Below are 12,390 nucleotides of genomic sequence, written 5' to 3' on the forward strand. Positions count from 1 at the left end.
TATGGCTCTGCCTCATCTTTGCCTCTGCTGGGTGTCCCAAAAGGGGAGGAGGGAGCACAGTCCTAGGGGTTGAGTTGTCATCCCTAAATCTAATCATCCTTTGCACTGCTGACACTTTATCTGTTGCACTCTCTGTGTGTAATTTTCCTTTAATTTTGCTTTTTCTTTGAAAAAGTCTCTTGGCTCTTGCTTTGCCACGGTTGTCCTGTGCATCTTCTGCACGAGCCGGGAGCTCCCGGCTCCAAAATACGACGGGCTCCTGTCCCCTGCCACCCCACCTCCCCCGCCCCTGCGGCAGGCGAGGTGCGAGCTCGGCCCGCCGCCCCCTTCTCACCCCCTCCGCTTCCCGGAACAAGGTAAGAAATTCCCCTGCCCGCTTATCTGAGGGGAAAGCTTCTGGCAGAGCGATTGAACCCCGGCTCCTGCGGCAGCGGGACTTTTCCTGAGGATATGCAGGCAGTAATGGGATTAAGCTGTTAACGATTCCCGGCTGCAAACAAAATAAACGCAGGGCTCAGGCCGGGGCTCTCCCCGGTGGAGGTAACGCTGTCGGGGGGCACCCACAGGGGCTCCACCTCCTCCGGAGCGGGACGCGGCGGGTGTCCGAGGAGATTTCGATCAGCGCTTCGCTTTTCGGGGCGACGCTCCGACTCTGGGCGGTGACAAGCTGTCCTGTCAGCTCTTCCTCTGCCCCAGGACCCGATCTGGGACAGAATGGGGACTTGCGGCAATTTTTAAGATACTAGGGACCGAGCATATTAGTCCTTTTTCTATTTTTATTTTTTTTTCCGAAGGACCACCCCCTCCCGGAAAAGCCCCCGGGAAGGGCTGTCCCCTGTCCCCAGCCGGCGGCGCGGGGCATTGCCGGCCGTCCCCGCCCGCCCTGCAAACACCGATTACACAGCGCGATTCTGCCGCGCTGTGTTATTAAAAGCTGTATATTTTTGCACCGCACGGTGAAAAAAGAACTTAATACTTGTGAAAAGTCCTCACACTATTTAATAGAAACGTAAGTGCCTGGCTGGCCCCAATTAACACCTTGTGATTATAATGCATTCCTAAAATGGGGTGTCAGACGCCAAATTGTGAATAAAGGTATCTAATTAATCTCCATAGGATGACACCGATAAACAACGCCAGATTTAAATAAAGATCAAGGAACTGAATGCTTTTTATTTGTTTACATTAACGGAAGATAAAGTTAACTACCCTTGCACTTTGCTTCGTAATGTGATTTACTGCCACAAACAACGGGCTGCGGGCGGAGAGCCCCGCCTCGCCTCGGCGGCCTTTTACTCGCCGCTTTGGAGGGAGGGGGGACACCCCGAGGGCGAGTTGCCCTTCCTCCGCAGCCCCGGCGTGCGGCGGGCGTGTGCCGGGAAAGGCGGCACCACCTCGGCCTGGCAGCCAGCGCTGGGAGGGAACGCGCCCCGTCCTCGCCACTTCCGACGCTCTCGCAAGAAAACTGCGAGTTAGAAACGCGAGCTGGACGGGCACGGCGGGTCGAGAGCGAAATAAAGAAATAAATTATAGTTGTTTACACCACTGCGGCGGTGTGCGGCGGGAGGTGGAGTGCGAGCCCTGCCCGATGAAGAGGGAAAACTTCGTTCTGGGTCAGGGAGAATCCGAATCTCCGCGGCGGCCGGCGGGGCAAAGGCTCTGCTCCTTTCCCCCGCGGGCCCCGTGAAGCCGGGATACGCACCGTGGGGCCTTTCCCAGCGAGTTAGCAGTTCCCTGGGATATTCCCTCAACTTGATCCGAGGGAGTGGTTCGGTGCTCTGGGTGCGTAGCCCTGATTTCTAAATAGCATAAGTCCCCGGCGGGGCAATAGAGGCAGCGGAGACGGGTTCGTCCACTGTATCGAGGCCGTTCCTCGCCGAAGATTCTGAGCTTTGGTGTTGTTTTCGTTAAGGCAGACCTGGCACGTCGAGAACAACTCTCTGGTAATTTTTTTTCCAACGAAACTCCATCCGTCGCTGCTCGCCCCAAACCGCATCGCCTCCGCTTCACACCCGGGGGGAAAAACGAAACGACCCCGAAACTCTTTCTTCCGACGGCACTGCCTCGACCCTCTCTGGAGAAAGGACTCCTTCCTCCTCACGGCGGCCACCTCAGCGCGCCGGGGAGGAAGGAGCAGATATTTTTCGGTGCGTTTTCTCTTCGAGTAATGGGATGGAGTTTTACTTTCGGTCTGAATTTCCGCTCCCACCTTCCTCAACGCCGCCTTTTTAACACCTGCTCGCTTGCTCCCACCTCCTCCTCTCTGAGGGGAGCGCGGCGCTAATGGAGGGGACCTTCCTGGGAAAGATTATTCTGACAGACCCCGCTTAGGGTCGCTTCTGAGGCGGCGGCCGCCGAAGTGGGAATAGGCCCCCGATGGCTCCTGCGGTACCGTTACACTTCAGAAATTCCCCTTCCCAACGGGAATATCGGCCAGCCGTGCCGGGGCAGCCGGCGGTGGACAGCTATGGGGTAGAAAGTGGAGGTGGGGGAATGAGACGAGGGAGACGGGGCCCACCGGTACTTCCTCATGCCCGTCCACCCCATGAAATTGTGACTTTCATTACATCATCATCATCATCATCATCATCATCATCATCATCATCATCATCATCATCATCATCATCATCATCATCATCATCATCATTATTATTATTATTATTATTATTATTATTATTATTTTGTTACTGCCCTACATTTTTTAATACAGTCAAGCCCAATTCCCCAGCCCCCTGAGCTCTGTAGTCCACTCATCCTTTTCCCCAAGTCTTCATAGCCGTGTTCATAATAATATCAGTATGGCTGATATAAATATTAATCTAATCCTTATTGGAAGGATTTTAGTGCTTCTTGGGTATCACAGATATGTAATCCAGGGAAGAATGACATTAGCCTGAAAGTGTGGAGTGCAAAATATGATTTGAATAAAAAGATAGGGTGGTATCTAATATTTCCTTTAGGGAGTACTATACTCTGAGCTGTCACAACCGATTGTGTAAATAGAGGAGACTGAGGGATGTGATCCTAATCATATTGATGAAACATTCATCTGAAAGACCGAGCGCAACCAGAAGGGACTCACTAGGAATACAATTAAATCCTAATCTGGGCAGGAGGAATCCTCTGCAGGCTTTCCTCTAACCTACCGCCCTCTCCCCCATTTTCATTTCAGAGTCAGATAAAATGCAAGAGAGGAAGGGGAAATACAGGAGAGATGGAGTGCTGGGTGGTTTGCCTGCCCTGAAAGAATGCAAGGACATAGAGAATGCTGGATGGAAAGGGGGTAAATCTGCAGTTCTCATCCTGGTGAGTAAAAATAAAGGCCTAACTTTAGTCACAGGGGAAACTACCTGCCCACAGAGGATTTCCACTTGTGAGTGATGTTACTCAGGTGCAGGAAGTCTCTGTTTCTGGAGGAAGGGTCCGTCTCCTACCCTGGCTTTTGACTGTTAGCTCAGTTCTGGACTGCAGAGCAAAACCTATTTTTCTGTCTGTTGTGTGCTATTTAGTTTTCTGCAGCAGGGAACTGTTTTCTTGCTGATGTTTATTAGGAAAGGGGTTCATTTCCAACTTGTTTTGACCAGTGCCACTCAAAAGATGATCTGGGAAGGTGGATGGGACAGGGCTTCAGATGATGTGGCTCCGTAACAGCACTAAACCGCAGATGACTGCTCTTCATCCATCTTGCTTTTGAGGAAGGCACTGAGCAGGTGTGTTTTCCTAGCACGTACCACTTTTTGGCTTTTACCACTAAAATGAATTAAAGGAATGAATGCCTTAATTCATATAATGATCTCTATAGCTTGAAAAGCAGACTGTATTCTTCATCCTCTCACTATCAGGCTTCTTGGATTGTCTGAGACCCAAATCTGACCAGGTATTTCCAAAGTCACTTATCTTTTATCATCAAGCTCAGCTAAAAAGCAAAGTGATTTCCTTCTTCCTGGAGTGCTCTCCACAGAATGAAAGACATCCCACCCCCACAAAAAACAAACAAACAAAAACAACAACAAAAAAAACCCCAAAAAACCAAACAAACAAACAAAAAAAAAAAAAACAAAAAACAAAAAAACAAAAAAAAAACAAAAAACAAAAAAAAAACAAAAAAAACAACCCCCACCAGATCAGTTCTCTTTCTGTAGGGTGTGATGTTGTGAGAAAAGGATGTGTGGAGTGGGACATCCATTAACAAATCTGCATTAGGAGCTCCATGTAAGTCCATATTCTCTTCTGCTGAAATATGAGCTCTGCAGTTTTACTGGTTTATAGAAGGCCTCTTGTGGATGAAGCAGGCACTGCTAAAGTATGTACCCCATACAGTAGTATCATTTTGGCAGGTTTGAGAATGAAACTTCATGCTAAGGTTCCTCTGTACTGTGATTTTATATGGCAGTACACAGTAGTAGGGCAAAGGGTTCTGTTCTGTTATGATCCCTGGTTGTCGTGGAGCCAGGGTTAGGTTTCTGTGGTGTGGTTAGGGCACTGATCATTAACTTTCACAGAGTAGTTACAATTCCATTTGTCTACAAAGCAATGCAGTTTTTGTAAATTGCTTGGCATAGTTGCAGACTTCCTTTGAGGAAGAAAACAACCCTTGTTAGGAAACAAAATAGTTTGGTAATATATTATTAAAGTGTGCTTGTTTTTAGTGATAAGTTCTCAATAACAGAAATATTATTGCTTTCCTCTCCTCACTTCCTGTGCCAAGTAGAAACATTATAACATGATATTCCTGCCCTGATGAGGGTACGATTTGAGCAAGCAGACCTGTTAAATTGACACTGCAGAGGATATGTCAATGCAAAGATGACTTTTCAGGAGCTATTCCCAATAGCATGTAAATTTTATCCTATCTCTTACTCCAGATAGCACAGACAAAGCCTCACCTGTGTAGCCTGATGTGCTCTGATACCTTGATTAGCTTATTTTCCATTAACTTTGTGTTGTATATTGCAAGATTATGGTTAACCCAACTCTTCTTTTACTTCTTTCAGTGAAGGCAGGATTCAGCTCTGCTGCATTTGTTCTGCAGTGCCTTTGCAGCATTATTTGAGAGGAACTTCCAGGCAAATTTCTTGTTTTGAGGGGAAATATCTTTGATCCAGAAGAAAAATTTTGGCAAAATCTGTGACATTTGAGTGGTCTTACTTTTACTCAGAGGAAAAATTAAGTTCCTAAAGTTTGTACCAGTAATGATCCTGAATAGCAGATAAATCTGCATTGTACATCTCTGTTTCAAATGTGCAATGTATTTCTCTATTTCATCTGCCTAAATTACATGTGCATAACAGAACTCTGGAAATGTCTGCTGTTAGGATAGGGTAGAGAACAATGGGGTTATTTTTCAGTCACATCAATTCTCTACTTCAGTTCACCGTGCAGCAGCAGAAATGCTCATGCTGACACTGAGCAGAAAGAGGAAATGGAGCAGAATGTAAGAAACAAAACCTGTATATTCCTGCCAGGGGTGCTGGTGACTGCTTCCAGCAGTTTAAGCAGCAGCACTTGTGATTGGGTTTTTTTTTTTCTCCCTTCCATACCACCCCTCACCACAGAATTACTGCATGACAGTGAATGGATGGTGACCTGACCAGTTTAGGTACTGAACTTCAAAAGCATTTAAGCAGGCTGGTATAAACACTCTTGTGTGAAAGATGGTGAGAGGACTTTCGGGTAGGGTGGAGATGCCACAGTGGTACAATCACAGCACTTAGGTCTCTGTGGGCATATGGTGAAATGTAGGTTTAGAGCACACCTCATACCCCAAAAAAGCTGTCTGTGGGCATTCACTTGTTCCACCATTTACTTTGTGGTTCCTTGGTGTGGTTAGGTCTTTCTAGCAATTTCTTTTTTCCAACCATGGGAAGAGAAAGCCATTCCCATAGGCATCAGCAAACATGGGCTCCCTGTTTTTGCTAACAAAAAGCTTAATTGTTGCATAGTATAGTGGAACGCGTGTAATAGCCAGAATGTGGTTTCTGCTCCCAAAAACTGTGATTAACATGTGGGTTTCTTGTTTCTGGCATTCCCACTGACAGAGAAACCTTAGAGGAGGTGCCATTCATTCCCCTGGAAATGGGATGAAATATTCAGGGCAGTGTGTCCTGGAGCTGCAGGAAGGATGCTTTATGGCAGGCTGCTTTCTATTTCACATTTGGCTTGGAAGAAGGGGTGTGTTTGTTTCTAGTGCACTTCACAAGAAATGAACAAACAAAAAATAGTGTAGCATTTCACCACAGACTTAGAAAAATATATCCCACAACCACTGTTAGGATTGTTCTGAACTCTGGGGCGATGACTGACATCTGCTAGTCTGGATTGTGGGTGTTTTTGCTAAGTGGTTAAGGTGTCTCCCTCTGCTCTGACTTGTATTTAATCTCTGTAGAGAAGCATGAAGGATACAAAATGAGACACAATGCCCTTCTAATGTTTATGTTTTCTCAACCTGCCGTGGGACTGAAGGAAAAAAAAAAAAAAGCAAGCCTACTCTAGGACTGGAGATTTAAAAAAAAAAAAAAATCCAATAGCACTGATTCATTTTCTTGTTAGGGTGTTCTCCAAACCATGAGTTACTGGGAGAGCAAAAGCAGCATGAAACTATTTGCATCCATCACGCTTGATCTGCGTCATTCTCCACGCTGATATTTCATATTGTTCTGCTGAGAGGTGCTAATGGCTGCCCATCGTGTTTAAAGATCGCTGACATATAGAGCGAAAAACACTCTATAGAAAAGTTTAAAGATTGACCATAACCACACCTAGAAAAAGTCCTGATGGACCACAAGTAGTTTAACTATCCTTTGTCTTTCAATGTCCTCTATCATGACAAAAGCTGTCTTATGGTATGTCTTTAGTGAAGAGGCAGAGTGGATCTGTGGGAGGGAAATTGAGCTCATTTATGGTTCCACTTATTGTGAGATATGGACCTCTCTATCGTTTTCCTTTTTAGGCTTGGCATGCAGGTCCACTTCTTACATTGCGCCAGATGTGGAGCTCATCCCATTTTTTTGTGAGTCTGTTCATTTCACAGACTTGGCAGAAAACACATCCAAGAGAAAAGGACAAAAGCATTCTGTTGGGTTCTGGAGTTGGGTCGGCTCAACTAAGGCCCAACAAGAGCAAAGGCAGTGCAGAGGAGAGGGCAGGATCTGGTTTTCGTGTAGCCTTATGGTGACTTATTTTGTGATACTGTGAATCATGAAATTGCAGATTTGTCATTCGAGAAGACAAAATTCCCTCCTTCAGATTAAATGGTGTTTTCCCAGGCTACTGGGATAAATGTTTCATGCCTTTCTGTTCCTTTTGAGTGTCCAGACAGGCCAGGGTCCCTGGGAAAGAATTGCAAAATCACTCACTGACCCATGGCTGTAGGAAATATGGAGATCAGATGGGAAGAGATGACAGGGGACACAGTAATGGAGATACTGCTTGAGTGTATGACTTTTCTTGTGCAGGCTGGTGACCCTGAAATATCACCCAAATTTAACTGCAATTAATGACATCCCTGTTGGGATAGGTTTCCTGGGGCTATTTTCTGAACAAGGAGATATACATTGAGTTAACATCTTTTGCATGAGGCTCTGGAAGTGGAAAAGGTTTCCTTCATGTTTGTGAGGAAGCTGCAACTGGAGAAAGCTAAAACCCAATGTGTGAGTAGCAGGCTGTGCTAGTTTGAAAAACTAGAAGTTCATTATTGTGGACTGGCTGATTAAGACATGGTCTATACTGTGCTGCACAGGCAACATCATGATTGCTGTCATCTCACAGGACACTTGGGAATTCCAGCTAACAGTTACTAAGGAGAGAAAGAGACAAGTGCAGAATTGTGTGGTGGCCATTGCCCAGGCACAGCTAGTATAAGTGGCTTACACAAATCTTTGTCTCATTTCAAAAAGATGATGTATGCATTCAGGAACATGGGGCTGTAATTCTTCAGTCTTAAAAAACTAAAAAGCAGTAAAGATCCTTGATTCTTGACTTGGTCTTGCAGAATTGTTGATTCAGGAATGACACACATACTTGATTCCTGTGTTGGAACTCAGGAATAAGGTGCTCTCTTCATCCCTGTTGGCCTTCCAGCATGCCTGCTTGACTTCCTGCATGCAGCAATGGGCTGTCTCATGCTCTGTGGTGGTTGTTCTTGAAGACCAGCCTCTCACAGGCTTTCCTTTCCCTTCTTCAGCAGTCTTCCATGGGATCCTAACCAAGAACAACTCTGAACTAAGCTGAATTCTGCTCTGAAGTGTCAGTTTGTGTGTCTTTGTCAGTATTATGTGTCCTTCTCACTTCTCAGAGCTTTAATCACAATCTTGCAGCTGCCCTTTCCATCCCATTGTGAGAAGTCCAGAAGACTCATCAGTCACATGCACAAAGCAATTACCATCAGCACAGACTGGAGATGTGGATTGTCTCTGCCCAGATGCATTACCCTGTCTGCTGATATCAGGGTGGTTCTCACCCTGAGTACTAGTGGGGACCAGGGCTCTGGAGTACCAGCTCATGGAGCTCCATTCAGATTTCAAGCAAAGGCTTCTCCTACGTCCCCATCCCCTCTGAATCAGGAGGTCTGTAGGAGGCCTAATACAAAGTCATGAGTGTTGGACTGTTCTCTGATCCTCACCCATGTCTGCATTCACTTGTCACTTGTTCAAAGCAAAGAAGTGTGTCTTGCAGCCAGCCCTTTGCATGGACTATAAATCATCCGTATTCTTCACCTTCCCAGCGTGTTTTTTTTAAGAGCTTGTATTCATCCTTAGCAACAATCCAGCCATGTGAGCTATCCCACTGTGATCCTATAATCTCTCTGAGATACCACCAAGCTATCTCCTTTTTACATATGTTTTCAGACTGCAGGTGCTTTCTTTGGGTTCCTCTGTGATTTTTTACCACAGACCCTGAGATTTCAGATCCTCAGGGGTCAGTGCTGCTTTTTAGAGATGCCTTTTTCTCACTCCTGTCTCTCCCTGAGTGCCCACCCCTCTTTCAGCAGTGCCTTGTTCTTGTCTCTTTCATCAAGTAAACGGGAGTGCTACAGGCATTTCAGTTTCTCATTTGCACTAGTTTGGTTGCAGTGTAGGAGCTGGATGCTCCAGCAGCCCTTGAGCTTGTTACTGCTCTGAGCCTTCAGGGAAGCCTGCCTGAGGTCAAGCCGTGGCACTGCATCACCTCGAGTTCCCGTGGTGGGAAGCTTGCTTCCTTGGAGGCACTGGTAGATGGAATAAGCCCCCCCAGGGCCTGGCAGTAGGGTCTCACATGGATGCTCTCCAGATTGGTGTGCTGGTGTTAGGGTGCTTCTGCTGGCTGGTGTGGGGGCCCAGTTGTGCCTGCTCAGCAGCAGCCTGCACAAGGATAGAGCTTGGATCAGGTTGGAAGCTGATGGGGTGGTTCAGTAGCAGAAAAAGGAAGGCCTGACTCTAGTGGGTGTACAAGGGAAAGAGAACACTTGGAGGCCTGGATCAGCATGGAAGGGCATGCCAGGCATGCCCTGTTGAGCATCGGGAGCAGAGAAGAGGAAGGTACAGAATGAAGATCTGAGATGACGGAGGAAGGTCAGCTGGAGAGCCAGGGTGAAGATGTGATAACTATCAAACAAAGCCTGCCGAAAGAATTGAGCTGGAGCGTGTCCAAAAAAGGACAACAAAGCTGGTGATGCGCCTGGAGCACAAGTCTTAAGAGGGGCAAATGAGGGAGGTGGGGCTGTTTAGCCTCGAGAAAAGGCGGCTCAGGGAACCTTATTGTTCTCTACAACTACCTGAAAGGAGATAGTAGCCAGGTGGGGGTCAATCTCTTGTCCCACATAATGGGCAATAGGACAAGAGGAAACTGCTTCAAGTTGCACCAGGGGAAGTTTAAATTAGATACTAGGAAAAATATCTTTGCTGAGTGCTCAAGCTTTGGAACAGGCTGCCCAGGGAAAATGGTGGAATCCCTATCCCTGGAGGTGTTCAGCAAATGCGTAGACATGATACTTGGCGATATTATTTAGTGGTGGACATGACAGTGGTGCATGGTTAGTGGCTTGGACTCATGATCTCAGAGGCTTTTTCCAACCACCCTCCAGGATTCTTATGTGCCTTTCAAGACTTGGCTGAAGAGTTTTCATCAAGAAAAATTATTTCATGGAAACCTAGTGATTTATGTCATGTGATTCTCTCACCTTTTTAAATCTGGTGTCAAGTGCCCTACAACCGGAGTTACCATTTTATGGAATTATGTTTATATTTTTATGGAATTATGTCTATATTCAGTTTTAAAGGAGAAGTGTTGGTAACTGCCAGGAGGTCATGCTTAATCCTCAGTCACAGAATTATCACTGTCACAAGTGTGTTTGATGCAGTATGAATTTTGAATACTACTATTATTAATAATAAGCAAAATGCACCTTCAGTTTCTATTTTGCAACTGGGTGGAAAACTCATAAAATACCATAAATTATTACACCCTCACCATCAGCTGTGTTATGATATAGTATCAGAAAGTCATATCAAGAAAATCTCTTCTCAAACCAATGCTTTAAATCGCTGAAAAGAGTCAGAATTCTAATGAGAGGTGCCGATCTGTCAGGTAAATAAGTGTTTTTATAGTATTACCTGTACTGAAAATACCACTGAAATTTCTATGCAGTAGCCTGCTGCAGCAGTTGCTCCAAAATTCCATGTAATGTAATGAATAAGGCAGGAGTTCTGCTGTCTTTTAAACAGAAACATTCTGCTACCATGGTGGAATACAATAGCCTTTCTTGTGGGATTAGACAGGCTGAATTTAAACAGAAGGTTTTCACTCAGAATTTTTTCCAAAAGTGTCTGAAATGCTTCAGATCAAATAACTTGGAATGTTTTGTACTGCTGTAGATTTTTTGAGGCAGAGTTTCACTTTATGTCCTCAGCCTACAACTGTAAAAGCATATTCAGCTTTGTGACGACACTCATGAGCAAATACTATCTTGGAGTCACTGCTGTTTATTTAGAGCAGCATTATATGAGAGCAAAACTTTCACTGAAATGAATCAGTAGGGGCTGGCTCATTGGTTCCTGTGTCTGCTTTCCATGTAATATTCTGACACTTTTGACCACTTCCATTTCAAATGAGAAATTCCCTACTTGTTTCTTGTGCAGTCCTGAGTGTCTGTTGCTTTCTTCTGTGGATCACAAAAAATCATTGAGCTGCTGAACTCTGAAGCTGGTTCATGCTTTTCTCAGAGTTGTTTCTGAGTAAGTCAGGTATCTTCCCTGCCTGAGCTCCTGTTGAAAAGTTGGACATATATCTGTAAGGAAGAGTGCGGGTCTGCAGAGCGTGTAAGGTGCTGGGCATTGAAAAAAAGAACTGACTGCAGCAAAAATCAAAAGGTCAGCACCTCCCAGGGACAGGCCCTTGAGCTGTGGCTTTTAAATGCCAAATTGGAGCTTCTTGCTTATTTCCACAAAATGAAGTCCAGTACTGCAGCATGAAGCCCAGCACAGTGTAACATCAGGAAGAAGAGGAAAGGAGTTGCATATGGCTTCTCTTTGCTAGTGCAGGGTCTTAGTCCCAATTATCCCGTTTGTGCATGTTTGCTCTGAAGCTGACTTCCTTTCAGCACTTGAGCTGGACACTTCCAGACCCACCAGGAGCCTCTGCATCTGTGCACGGTGTTTCTCACTGCTGAAGGTTTTCTAACTTGGTTTCTTTCAAGTTCTGCTCTGAATGAGTTGTTAGCAATCTCTGAATTGTGGAGCTGTCCCTAAATTGTAAAAATTACTGTGTCAGTTAAGACAGGACAGCCCTAGGAGGAAGGCCTCCCCAGAGTGGAGGAAGGTTCCAGGTGTCAGCCTTGAGGGATACCCCTGACTTCCATCAACATAATAGTCTCTGTTTCCAGCTTCCATGCAGGAACTCACACAATGTTTCCAGACCCGTTTTCTGGGCTTGCAACTCTCCGGCATTTCTGATTGCAAGTGTAACACTTGTCACAGCAAACGGGGAGTGTTTTTATGGTTATGGACCATCTAGAATGCTCCTAAACATGCAAAGGGGGGAAAGATCAGGTAGGATGCAAGTAGGAATGCTTTTCCCAGAGAAGTAGGAATGTTTCTGGAATTGTTGCCTGGAATCAGAGACTTTCCAAAGATAGGGTACCTTCAGACGAGCTAAGAGAGACAGAGTCTCAAAGGCCTAGATATGGCAGTCTGCACATTGCTAAATAGTCCTTACCAGTAGAAGAAGTCTCACTGAATGCTATTTATGCGTGCATCACTACTGAAGTTAATATGAGTAGAGCTTGCTGAATTTGGCCCTAGGTTAGGAACACAAAACTGTAGCTCTTTAAAATGGATCTGAACAGAGAGGTATGGTCCAGTGCTGCATTGGCTCTGAGAGTTGTTGGTTTGAGGGGATTTGGGATTTTTGTTCTGG

At 45.6% G+C, this 12,390-nt stretch overlaps 1 protein-coding gene across 1 annotated transcript in view; it reads left to right on the forward strand.

Moving 5' to 3' along the window:
* Nucleotides 1-3,172: 3,172 nt before the first annotated feature.
* SLC4A7 (solute carrier family 4 member 7) overlaps nucleotides 3,173-12,390 on the forward strand; it is a 161,226-nt gene continuing 152,008 nt past the window's right edge. The window contains exon 1 of the mRNA XM_066194214.1: nucleotides 3,173-3,306. Within this exon, the coding sequence (XP_066050311.1) occupies nucleotides 3,184-3,306 (123 nt within the window). The 5' untranslated portion in view covers nucleotides 3,173-3,183. The remainder of the gene's footprint in view (nucleotides 3,307-12,390) is intronic.

This window comes from Chamaea fasciata, unplaced genomic scaffold (assembly GCF_029207755.1).
Source record: "Chamaea fasciata isolate MVZ Bird 193981 ecotype frontalis unplaced genomic scaffold, bChaFas1.0.hap1 SCAF_1, whole genome shotgun sequence".
NCBI lineage: Eukaryota > Metazoa > Chordata > Aves > Passeriformes > Sylviidae > Chamaea > Chamaea fasciata.